Raw genomic sequence first — 13,488 nt, 5'->3', positions numbered from 1 at the left:
CCTCTGGGGCCTCCCAAACCAGTCATGCGCACTCTGCCCTTTCTCCATGCAGGCTGCAATGCAGCCTACATGGAGAAAATGACCTCCCCATAGGCGCCTAGCTGGGCAGCCTCCCTACCAATCACAACGCTACCATTACAGCATTGTGATTGGCTTAGGGGAGGGAGGCTGCCTCCTTCCTGTTTCTGCTGGAGTGGAGAGTAGGAGCAGGAGCCCAAGCTGTTAAAACGCGGGACTGGGCCGGTGGAAAGGTACGTTTTTAAAATGCATTATTTCATTTACCCCCATGCCCCTCCCAGCGCAACCCTCCCCACCCCCCCACCCACAATTAACGTCGGCCGTGACTGGAGAGGGGATTCCATTGCGACGTATTCCCTCCTTGCCAATGCAGTGGTCCACCCGCCCAATTTTGATGCGGTTAGGCCTTAAGTTTGGCCACGGCGGTGATTACTCTCATCACTGTGGCCAAGCCTCTGGAATGGGCTGACGAAGTAAGGGCTATGAGAGAATTGTCTGTCCACACAATTAGTATAGCTGGAGATATAGCCGTTTTTCTGACTGTCTGTCACCGCCAGATAAGCCCTGGCAGTGAGGGTCACTAAATAAGTAATAATGTCCCCTGGGAGAAATGGTATTTACTTTTTAAAAATACAAAAAGAAAACTGTTTGGTGTAAGGCTCCATCATGTCGAAGGAGCCTTGCACCAAACAGTAAAATGCACTGACAGGAGCGCCCGTCACAGCAGTTCCTGCCGATGCTTTATAAATGACCACCAGCTTGGCCCGCATTTATAAATCATGCAAAATATGAATTACAAGTTAACAGACCAATTGATGAAGACGGCTGACCCAAATCCTGCTATGTATGTATTTTTTTATTTTTTTTATTTAGGAAACATTGAAATGGCAAGACAACTTAGTCTATCTCTAACCTAGACCCATAAAGACCAGTCTGGCATGCATGTGGAGCTAAGATCTATAGAGATTATAGAGGAGGAACTCTGCACATCTTATCCTCATTTCCAGAAATGGACATTGGTCTGCATAAAATGCATCAACATAGCCATTGCTATTGTTGAGCTAGAGATGATCAGTAAACACATATTACCAAAAGGAGTATTTTTGGATGGAGGATACTGTTCCATTCATGATTCTTGGGATTACTCAGCAGAGATGAATCAGAAAAAGGAACAGCTTAAATCAGAGAGAACCTATTGTAACTGGGCATCTGCTTTCAAACATTAATCAAGAGTCTAATATTTACATAATGTATTTGGGCTGTCTCTGTGTTTCTAAAAGAGTAATCAAATTATGGAATGACACAAAAGCAAAGTTTCCCAATGATGTTGCTTTATTCCTTACATGGAGCCCTAGAAGCAGAGGGCATAGAAAATATTGTGAGGGATAGAAGTCCTTGGTTCATAGGGTGATATGAAAAGATCTCTAGAATAACGGATGAGCAGGTACGAGCACCACCCCATCCATGCAAGAAAAATATGCATTGTTCTGAAGCAACTTATTGAACGCCTCCTAAAGGCATGTTTGGCTCTGTACCTGCGTCTGTAATATGGCGCAGGCACAGAGGCAAAGGGATTTCCTCATTTGCATGGGCCATACACCCCTGCCAATAAGGGAACACGCTCTCAAAATAGGGCTGGCGCTACATGTGCACCAACACTATCAGTATAACAGAAGGGGCAGCACAAGCGTAAGTTCTGCAATACCACAGTGCCCTGAGGGCACACAAAGCAAGCGCACATGCCCATCGTGCCCCCAGGCACAAAGTATAAAATGGCCCTGATATATTTTATTGAAATATTCTGTGTTAAGGAAGGTGGAGGAGGATAATAAAGAACATGTTGTAATTGGTTCTCCAATGCATCTTCTCTCCTGTGCAAATCCTATGGAACACCTGCGCAGGAGAGCGTTAACATTTGCACCAGAGTGCTACTTTGAATTTGAAGTATGTGCTTACCAATTAAATTGATTTCGAACAATCTATAAATTGATTGAAGAAGTTCGCAGACATAAGGGGTTCCAGTTCCCAGCTCAGCGCAGAACCACGGCGCTCAGACCAATCACAACGCTTCATTGCTGCATTGTGAATGGCTATGGGGAGCCTGGGAACCCGGGTGCTTCCTGCTGCTATTGGAGACAGGAAGAAGAGGCGGAGAATAGGCAGCGGCCGGCCGGCCCTGGTAAGTGTTTTTCTTTTATTCCTTACGCCGCCCCCCCCCCCTCCCCCCAACCACTCCCTTCCAGTAGAATCTGCTACTGCCTTGACTAGGATTTTGGTTTCTGCTTGCCCAGGGCTCACTTCTCAATCAATCAGTAACCAAATATCTACCAGCTACGAAGATTAAGGGAGACAAGTGCAACAGCAACAAAGTTTGAGTGAAGACTCACTTTTCTACTTTTACCACGGTGCCATCTGGGAAGGTGGTTTCTTCACGCCCATCTTCAAATAAATGTTTCACTGTTCGATCAGGAAAAATTATTTCTTTGGTGCCATCAATGTGGTGTTTTTCTGTGGACACAAAATGTTTACATGGACATTTAACTTTGTGTTCTAAACGTTTTTGTGCTTTGGTGAGTGATCCAATGAAAGCACGTAGATTACCATTTTTGTTCAAAAATCCATTTGTAGCATAAGCATAAAAAAGTCTCTTCATTGAATAGTAGCAGAATACAATAAAATACGTTGGGCAAACAACTGTACTCTATAATATAGACATTGATAGAAAATAAGCAAATTCATGTTTCTTAAAAATAGTCAAATCATGTATCTCCCAAGAATAAGTGTTTCATTCACCAAGAGAGAATTCAGAGATTCCACTATTTCATATGAAAAATGTTTACCCTATAGTAGTATAATAGTTGATGTGTAAAGTGTAAAAAGTGTATGTGAAGTCTGTTAAGTAAACTGTTAGACCTGGCCCTTTTTGCAGGGTTAGCCCCAAACATTGTGCCTTCTTCCTGTATTTGTCTGACCCTCTTTTTGTTGCCTTTAGAATTCTTGCCACTTTATCACTGCTAATCTGTGCTAAAGTGCATGTGCTCTCTACTTTAAATATGGTATACACCTGTTTGGCATATTTTATTAACTTGTAAGTCCCTTGGACAGTGGTATCCCATATACCCAGGGCATGTAAATTAAATGCTACTAGTGGGTCTGCAGCGCTGCTTGCACCGCCCACAGAAGTAGCCTTTCAAACCTGTCTCAGGCCTGTCACTGCATGGCCTGCTGAGTTTACTGCCACATTGACTTGGCATTTAAAGTTACTTGCCAAGCCACAGACTCCTCTTTTACTACATATAGGCCACCCCTAAGGTAGACCCTAGGTAGCCCTATGGGCAGGGTGCTCTCTAGGTAAAAGGTAGGACATGTGTCTTTATTTTGTCGCATGTCCTTGTAGCGATAAAAAGCTTATTTGGTTTCTCACTGCTGTGAGGCCTGCTTCTCTCATAAGCTAGCATTGGGAATTTCATTATAGGTACACATGTGGTAATTCCTGATCTGAAAGGAGTAGCGTTGCCATGAGTGGTATGTTTGGAATAGTGGTGATAAATCCTGCTTACTGGTGTAGGTGGATTTTACATTACTATTTTAAAAATGACACTTTTAGAAAGTGGGCATTTCTCTCTACTTATGATTCTATGTGCTTTGCAGCCTGACTACAGTCCATGTCTGGGCCTGGTTGACAGCTAAACTTGGTACATACTTTCCAGACAGTCATCACACAGGAAGGGTTGGATGTAATAGGATGGCATCTCCATTCATCTACATATTGATGGTCTTCCTGGGCTGGGAGAGAGGGAGGCGGGCGGACTTACATTTGTATAGGTGTATCCTGACCTCACAAAAAGTGCTAATGTACCCACTACTGTACGTTTGGAGCCAGGGCTGAGTTAAAAGGGGGTGTTGTGTACTTCTAAGATTCTTTTGAAGTTCCCCTAGATGAACGTTCAGTATAAATATAGGACTCTGACATGTTTTTAGACACTGCGTGGACTTGTAACTAGATGCTGTTGACTCTACTGATTGGACATTGCCAGAAGGAACTGTTATGCTCCCAAGAAGAACTTCCATTGGACTGACTTGCTTGTTGAGCTGGCCTGTGGCCTGCTGGGCTGCAAGAAGGATTGTCACTTTGCCACAAGGACCCGGCTGTGCTGGCCTGCTTCTTATTCTCAGCTCTCCTACCCCCAGTTGTTCTCCTGGGACTGCTGACTGCCCACAAGGGGCATGAGACTCTAAATACAGCTTCACCAGTCACCTGCAAGAAGCACGTGTGGAGCGCTTTATAAATCCCCAGTGTTGTTGTTGTTTGCTGAACCCGACCTCCTGATTTACTTACACAGGTGCCGCATCACCGATGATTGCCCTGTTGATTTCGGTCTCCGAGACATGCTCAGGAAGTGAGGGCTACCTCCTCAAAGCTGCATCACCTTAGTCAGAGCTTCACTTCGGGAGGTTGCTCCAGCCAAAGCCGCTGTCTGGAGGGCGGAGCCAGCTGTGAGCCCTAGTGTGGCCTTGGGACAGAGGTCGCAACCTCAGATCTCCAACTGCAGCGGTCTGCCTTGATCCAGATGGGCTGACCAGAGTCTCCCTCTTTCCCTCTTTAAGAACCATGGGCATACTGCTTTGGGAGCCCCCGCTGCAAGGAGGTTCGCTGCTCTGTATCTTTTTCTTTGTGGGTGCCCCATCCCCCATTAGCGTCAGTCCTTGTGGTGGTGAGGGCATTAAGGCCGCTTTCCACTAGTGGTGTAAACCTCTGGAGTGGACCCCGAGAGTGGTGCAGGTCCATATTTGGAAAACCTAAGGAACACAATTGAATTAACCAGCACAGTGTTTTTCCTAATTCCTGAAAGGATGAAAGCTATAGAATACGGGATTGATTTATATCGCTGTGACTTTGTTTTTGTGCCAGACAACGAGGGTTATCCTGATATGCTGTGATAACATGCAAAGTGAAATTCGCATTGTTTTACCCTGATTTGCCGAGATAACGAATGCTATCTTTTCCCAGGTAGATCTAGAAGAGAATGTACTGCATTTCTATAGTTTCTACTGTGTGTGGTTCAGGGTAACTAGTACTATGTTCTGACCATAATAATATGCACAGTCATGTTTTTTCATGATGTTTGCAACTCATTGTGAAGTTGTGACAATTGCCTGTTTGGCAAAGTAATTAGTGGTTTATGTTGTTGTGGTCTATTTGTTATATACAATACAATCAATTTTTATATAATACTGTGTGAAGTCTGTTTTGTGGTGTATTTATTGTGTTACTAGTGGGAGTGTGTTGCGCAAACACTTTACAGATTGCCTATGGGGATAAGCCTGACTGCTCTGTGCCAAGCTACCAAGGGGGTGAGCACAGGTTATCTTTGGTGTGCAACTTAGTTGCCCTTACTAGAGTGGTGGGTTCTGCCTGGCTAGGTGCATACCCTTGCCAACCAGAAACACCAAAAACGTTTGACAAATTTGTGAATAAAGTTAAAATTCATCTGTGAATCAATAGATATTATACCAAGATCATGTTATTTAAAAAGTAAAATTGTTACTTAAAGGTACTTCAGATACTTTTAATATAGTTTTATTGTAATAAAAATGTCAAAGTCCTCCGGGTGGATTACTTAATTTGCCTCGCGGTGAAATTCAGCATCATATGACATACTGTTAGAATATGCTTTTTTGCTCCACATTATTTATTGAAACTCAGCCACTTTGTGGTTGAAAAAAAAAATCTATATTCATAAAATGCACAGGTTGATTTTTTCTGACACAACATAGTGCTTACTACTACTAAAGCAAATGGAGCAACAAAGCACATTGTATAAATGGAACCCTTCTGCAAATGAATAAAACCCAGGCCGGTTAAGTAATCCGATCACTGGTGGATCGTTATAATTAAATATGATACATTTTAGGCGTACTTCCAATACACCTTAGTGTATGAAAAATATCTAAATGCATTTTGAGGTCAAAGCTCATTCATAAATATATAACACATTGTTTAGGGATTTGCATCTGTTACATGACACATACAAAATAGGAAGTTACTTAAATCAAGTCATCATTCATTTATAGTCCTATTACAACTGAAAACATCCATTAAACGCAAAAGTTAAAAGGGAAGAACATGTATAGAGTCAACATGTTTCACTTCTTTTAACTTTACATGTATATTGTTGCCTGAATTATACAATTTTGTTTCACTCTCCAAGGCAAAACAACCCTCTATGAACGCTCTGTGGCTTTTCATAACATACTTGTCAAATAGCCCATGACTTTAAATCACCTTTTTTTATCCCAAGCTGTTGGACCTGTCAGCTCTAGGGCGGTCTACCCCTCCATTTTTAGGTCGAGCCTAGCGCAGCGAGCATGCGCTGCCCTAGGAGAGGGCCTCTTGGAATAACTCCAGACATCCAAGGGACTTTTCCGTGTGGGTCGGACTCCTCCCACACATTTTATTGACCATTGCGTGTGGCTTTCAAAAACAAAAGCACACAAATGGCCAAAGGCGGGGGTATGTCCCGCCTTTTCTGTAAACGTTCACTCCCATGGCTTATGGGTCTCAGGAGCAAGCGGAGCGAGCAGCGGCGCACAGGGTGCCAGCTGCATTCCAGGATCAGGTTACTAATTAACCCAGCGCCGTCGCTTTCACTTTCGGGACCGCGCTTGTCTGTGCTTGTTCCAAGTTATCTCCCACGGAGTAAGCAGCACCGTGCACGCAGTCCCGACGTATGTAAGGCCATCTAACTGAAATGCGAGTGCACTCTGATGGGCTCTAGGCAGTTCCGATGAATGAGCTGTAACGGCTAAGTGCAGATTTTCTTCCTCTGTCACAGGTTGCTTCACACCTCAGGGGACTCCCGTAGAACGCAGAGCACTTGGATTTATGCACACTGAGTTCTCATGGCCTTCCCTGCACCGGAGCGGGTGTGGCACCAGCTATACGATGACATATCCTGGGAAGATTTTCACATTGCTTTATGTGCACTGATCGCAAACATGCAGTTAAAAAATGGAGCGTTTCAAGTTTGGGTCTCAAACCTGTATATCTGGAATTACCCTGTGCTCCCTCCTCCACTGCTTGTTATTTTTAATCTTTGGGTGGCCCTCGCCCTCACTTGATATCCTTGTGCAGTCCCCTCCCCACCACCTCCCGCCCTTCGTAAACACACAATTGAAATACAGGACTTTTAGGACTTTTATTATGAATGTAGGCTTCTATTTAATCACCATGCCTACAGAGCATTGCTACGGCTGCAGAACTTGTTTAACTCGTAAGCTGAGATCGGGTTGCGGTAGTTTGATAGGCGTGCTTCTAAACCAATTGAGAATGCTGCACTATTAAAAGAAATGTGGGGTGAAGTGCTGAGTGCCTGCCAAGCGATCTGTTAATGCAATCGTCACTTTCAGGAGACATTGCAAAATGGCATACTGGTCAGTGTGTATATTTCAGTGTATAGTAGTGCGAGGGGCGTAATGCAATGCAGCATCGCGCCTCAGCATACGTCATACACAACTTACTCAAAATACAAAGAAACAACACTGAAACTGCCCTATTCGGGTTTCCAAATGTTGGTGTGTATTTTGAGTAAGTTTGCATTTTGGGTGTGCTAGTGCCTACATGGTCGACATGTTTTGGCCGTGTGTGTGTGCCCCTCGTGTAGGGTCATGCTGGCCTTCCTCAGGACTCTACCGGTCCCAGTAACATGATACTCTCACCTCAGGTAGAAATAAGAGGATGTTTAAAACCCTGTTGTTCCGTATCGAGGGATTTCCTCAAGGATAATAGTGGATTTACAAGTTTAACACTATTTCAAGTTTGAACTGGCGGTGGGCAAGAAGGGACCCTCTCTAGTCAAACTTACTCCAAGGGTGGTGCTCCTCCGCTAGTTGCTTGCCTTCATCCTCTGTGTAGTGTGACCACACACACAGCCGAAACATGTTGACCACCTTGCAGTAAGGAGGGGTATTAGGAGCACACTGCATCTCCCAATCACCACCATCCTTCATGTTTTTAATCCTGGCCGGAGCGTCCAGGAATAAAGTCTTAGGCACAGTGACACTTCCAAGCTAGTTTTAACTCCCATCACACTGCACTTTCACTACCACCATTCCTAGCCACTGTGAAATAAATTGTTTCTCTCTGTGTTGTATTGTCTTCCCCCACCCTATTGATCCACCTCCTGCGTAGCTACGCTGGGGTGTATTGTAAGCAGCCCTATGATGAAGCATGTCACACATTTGTGTGAGTGAGGGCAGTATTAGCACACACAGCACATGCCATCACGAGACATAGAGATTTTATTGCTCCCTACTCCTTCTGGTGTACTAAGTATTGACAGGGCTTTCGGGGTAGGTGAGTCCATACCGTCACCCCTTCTTTTTGTGTGTACTAGAGGCAGGGAACACCCCAGAACCTCAAAAACCCTTGTAGAAGCTTCTGCCCCCTTCTAGTAGCTGGGCACCCGGGTATAAAAATAGGGCCCTGACCACACATCTTTGGTACACTACTGGACTTGGAAAAACCTACGCTGGAGCAAAGGCTGCTGCACTACAGGATCGCCATCTGGCTGTGTTTGACTGTCCCAAGGGATGACTACGCTACTGAAAGGAGCTGCCCTGCGGTCTGCTGATCTCTGCCCAGCTTTAACCACGAGGACTGCCTCCCGAGTGACTCCCAGGGTTGCTGACCGGCCCCCTGGTTAGTGGGGAATCTCGGGGATAGCAAAGATTTTCCTCCCGAGCGGCTTCTGCTCGACGAGACAAGGGGCCCCCTGACAGCGGCGACGGTACCAACAGCATTCTGCCGCCACTCACTCCCCTGCACGACATAAAGACAATAAACCAGGGGCCGAAGAAGCAACGCTCTCGCTACTGACACAAAGCACCCTCCGCCCAACACCAGCAAGGGCACTGAGGAAAACCAGCTGCCCGTCACCTCTCTTCCTTCCTAAAGGACAGCAAACCAAGGGCTGACAAAGGAGAGCTCTCACCCCCTTCCACGAGCGGCCTCCTCCCGACACAGCATTGCATGGGAAGCAGTTCCACTTGATTCCCGGTCAACCCGCAGGATTTGCGCACCGCCTTACCCACCGGAGTCCCGCACGTCGACGCTGCTTCACAGTGGACCCACCAGTCAGGCACAGAAGGCGGGCACCGAACTTCGTGCTACACAGAGGCTGTTAAACTCTTTCCGAGCCAGGTACAACCTCCACCGCAGTCTCGCCCTGACGCCTGGCTGCATTACCGCTCTTCCACGGGCCGCCATTCCCCAGAATAAGTTGCAGGGTGTTTTCTGAGCAGGATAGCCTGGGGGTGTATCAGACTGAATCAAAGGTATTACCGGATTACTCCTAGAAGGAGTTCAGACAATTTCAGCACTGTTCTGCCAACAACCTTTTAAGATAACGCATGCCCTGATGCCTGATCTCTGCTAAGTGGAACTTTGTTGTCCTGGCTGATCAAGGTGACTCTTTGAATTCACTGTTTTTCACCTCCCAAGACGACTAAAACGTAAAAACAAAAGCACCCTGTCTGGGGGAGAAGCCAATCATTGTACGCCCCCTAAAACTTTCGTAAAGGCCCTAAAACAGACTCAGTTGAACTTCTCGCATGAAATCATACTTAAGACATAACGTTATAACGTCTGATCCCCTGGTTGGATTTCATTGTATTTGACCTCATTCCTAGATATATAAAAAGGAGCTTCTATTTTTCTAAGCCTGTGTGGAGTCTTTTCCTGCGGTGCTCTCATTGGGTGACTGAGTGTGTTACATAAACACTTTACCAACAGCCTCTTGGAGTGAAGCCTTTCTGCTCTGAGCCAAACTACCAGAGGGTGGTCCAGGGTGTTTTAGGACCTACCCTGAGTGGCGTGGTGGTCCCTACTTGGGCAAGGGTGCATACCCCTGCCAACTAGAGACCCCATTTCTAACACAAGCTATCCTTTTTAAAAAAAAATCCTTTCAATTAAATATGTATATCCCAGTTGGGTTTTGCAGGCACAGTAATTAATTTATCTTGTGGCCCCACCATCTGTTGGTCTGCATACTAAAATGTTTAGAATATCAGTAACAGACTAGTCACAGAAAATATTTTTAAAATCAGCACTATAAGGGATACGTTGTACACTCTGCAGAATATTTATGAAATTGTCAAAAAGAGACCCTCTTTTAAGTGATGTAATCAGAGGAAAATTCTCGTGGTGGTACGGTACCAGAGGTTTGCTGTTTAAGATACCATTTCTGAAATGTTCTTCTAAATAGAGTGCCAATGTTTAGTAACTGTAACACCAGGAAAAGAGAACAGAAATTAGGGATAAAACCAAAATTGGCTACAAACCTTTTTTTCTCAATCACAGCGATGCAAAGCAAAATATTAAAGCTGAACTTCATTGAAACAGAAAATACTAGCAGACGTAAAATGAGAACTGAAACGTACTACTATGACGAAGTATGTGTACCACAGGCAGGGAATTTCTCAGTCTCCTGCAGTGGCTGCGTCTGAGCTGCTGTCAGCAGAACTCACCCATTCAGACAGCGACTCCGACTGAGTGGCTACCGGCGCGGCGCCGGCTGCTCTACGTGCTTTCTGTAAGAGAGGGCAGCATGGCCCTTAGGCAGGAAGGAGAGAGAATGTTTGCTAGAAATGTTCCATTTACTTCAGATTACGAGTTTGAGTACATTTAATTTACAACACGAGAGAGTGAGGAACCCGATTACTCCTCCGCAGAGACACAAGATAGTCTGTGAGGACTTGCAGTGCTCTGTCGTATACCTATTAGCAGCCTCTGGATGATGTTCGGCTGCAGACTGCTCCATCAATGGAATGATGTGGAACTCGTAAGGTACCATTCCCAAAGTAAAGAGTGTTATGGTTACCATTTTAAGTCTAACTTTTCTTACCCTGGCTAACTCATAGAGTTGATCACTGAAATGATGAACTATTGACTGAGCTATGGATTTCATAAGGTACCATTTCCAGAATAAAGAAAGTTATTGTTACCATTGTAAGTGCAACTCTTCCTACTCTGGCAGCTGTCACAATTGACCACTTTAAAGACGAAATATTTAGTGAGATAGCCAAAGAGTAACACCCTTTCAGGTTTCTCAATGTGAGACAAAGTAATTGCATAAGATGCCCTCTGGCTTCTCCTATGTGCCTGGTAAACATCTGTCTTGCTGCAACATCCCTAATGTTGTCTTCATTTGATCTGCCTTCCCTAAGGGTTCTATCCTAAATTGTCAAATCCTGCTGGGTCCATTTTACTAGAACAGCCAGGGGTTATGTGTATAAGGCAGCCATATTGTAGGATGACATATGCCTGGGATGTTAGATTTCAAAACTTAGTAAGAAGTATCAATTGAGTTTAGTTTTCTAAATTAAGTGCATTGCACTCAGTCACACAATCACTCTTATTGTATTTCCGTAATAACAACCAAAAGATTGTAGACCTATGAATGGCGAATTACAAAGACTACATAATATTGTTTCAACTTAATAAAACAATTAGGAAAGAATACCCTTACAATGGTGGCATCGGTCAGTACCAAAATCAATATAACAGTGCCTATCTGAAAACCTATTGCAGAGAGATCTACATTTATTCAAAAGTGGAATGTGCTTTTAACATTTCAATGACTCGTTTTACCTGAGGCAGTTTTGAACTGGGGACCTAGCTCAGTGAAGCAGTGGAACAATGTACCAGAAAGGGGCAATACATGTGGTATACATTGGAATACAATGACAAGCGGATATGACTCAAAGATCGTATATAGGCATAGAGAATATGAATGGAAAGCCTTTCAAGGGCGTAGGGAGCGCCAGCGGAGCTTGTTGTTCTGAATTGTAAGGGGTGTAATTGCTTACAGATGTTGTGGGTAAGGTGAGTACTTAAGCAGCGAGTGTTGAGCTTCCTCTGGGATTGCTGATGGGTTGCATAGAGTTGCATGCAGCCTGGGGTGTCGCTTCAAAGCCAGAAGGACCTAGATATAGAAGGACTGGTTCCAAAGATTTTTTTTGCAGCTCTAGATTTCATTTGTGCTCATGACTGTCTTCTGGTGTTGCACTTTCCTCGTGACATATGGATTCCAGTCTGCATTTCCTTGCACCACTCTATGGAATTCCTTTTAGCAGTCTCTTGATTCTGCAGGATTTTAATGGAATGAAAGTTTCAGGGGTTCCAATGCAATTCGATCATTTACATTTGAGAGATTTAATTTTACCTGTGGGTCCGTCTATCTGCGTGCAATGGAAAGTATTCTATTGAGGGGAGGGGTGATCAATTTTTCATACAATGCAACACAACGCAACAAGACACTTTGCTGTGATGTGCTGCGTGAAAGGGGGAGCGGAGGAATGTGCCATATTTAACGTTATACAGCGTATTCCTGTCCTCTTCTTGCGATGGTGCACCTTCGGCTGCCTAGTGCCAACGCAGGGACCCTTGCTTCATGATGCAAGGGTGCCTGTGTTGCAGGCAGGATTGTTTTTGTGCAGGAAGGAACACCTTCCTAAACATTAAGAATCCTCTGTGGCTGTTTCCTCTTTCCATGTGTGCTGCATTCTGCAGAAGAAAAAGCAAGGAGAAATAATAATATTTCTCCTTGCTATGCTTCCCCTGGAAAGGATCAGCATTTCGATGCGTTTACAGGCCTACCACTCACTGTAAATCTGGGAATCCATGGGTGAAAGTGTGGGAGCACCCATGCTCCACCCATGGAACGCTGCGTTGCATTACTCCAGATTTACTAAGCACTGCTGGGCCACGCAAGGTGGCCTTGCGTGGCTTGATAACCCTGATTTGGTGTTGCGTTGCCCATGCATTACCTTGCGTGACGAAAGGGCAATGCAGCAGTTTAATAAATCTGGCCTTTGATGTTTAAGTCACACAAGTATGTGATATTGGAGTGGGCTAATGGCATACTGACATGAAGGTTTTACTTGGACAGGTTACATGTAGATGTTGTTGAAAGCCCTGTAGATGGGAAGAAGGTTTAAATCAAGGAGGACTGTCACTCAAGCATGGATCCATTTAGGCATATAAAATTTGAAAATATGTATTTTTGCTGTGTTCCTTATACAACTAGGGTTGATGGGTGATATTCAATGATAGGATCTCCAAAACAGTATATCTTTGAGAGTTTATTTAGAAATACCATAAACGTGCTTCATCTTGAAGGCATGCATCCAAAACCTATACCTCTTTCCCCGGGACAAAGGTTTGCGTTTTCTTCCCCTTAGACATCTTCTCATCGGCTCTGAACCATGAGGGATGTGTGGTGCCCAATGTGACCAGTGAATCGCCTTGATTCACATGAATCTTCTCGGAGAACCATACAAATTTGCAAATCAATTTCAGAGAGAACAGTTTGGGATTATATTTACGAAGGGGAAATCATGAAAATACAAAGCAAAGCCTTCGGTTATATAAATACACCATGAAAAAAACAGATTATTGGCATAACAGAT

The 13,488-nt window shown here is 44.5% G+C and overlaps 1 protein-coding gene across 2 annotated transcripts in view; it reads right to left on the bottom strand.

Moving 5' to 3' along the window:
* LOC146817881 (uncharacterized) overlaps positions 1-13,488 on the bottom strand; it is a 415,767-nt gene that overhangs the window by 24,728 nt on the left and 377,551 nt on the right. For both annotated transcript variants that reach the window (XM_085611368.1, XM_085611369.1), the window contains exon 21: positions 2,406-2,526. In XM_085611368.1, coding sequence (XP_085467494.1) covers positions 2,406-2,526 — 121 coding nt within the window. The remainder of the gene's footprint in view (positions 1-2,405; positions 2,527-13,488) is intronic.

Source organism: Triturus cristatus, chromosome 6 (assembly GCF_964204655.1).
Source record: "Triturus cristatus chromosome 6, aTriCri1.1, whole genome shotgun sequence".
NCBI lineage: Eukaryota > Metazoa > Chordata > Amphibia > Caudata > Salamandridae > Triturus > Triturus cristatus.
This window is presented reverse-complemented; position numbering and strand designations above follow the sequence as displayed.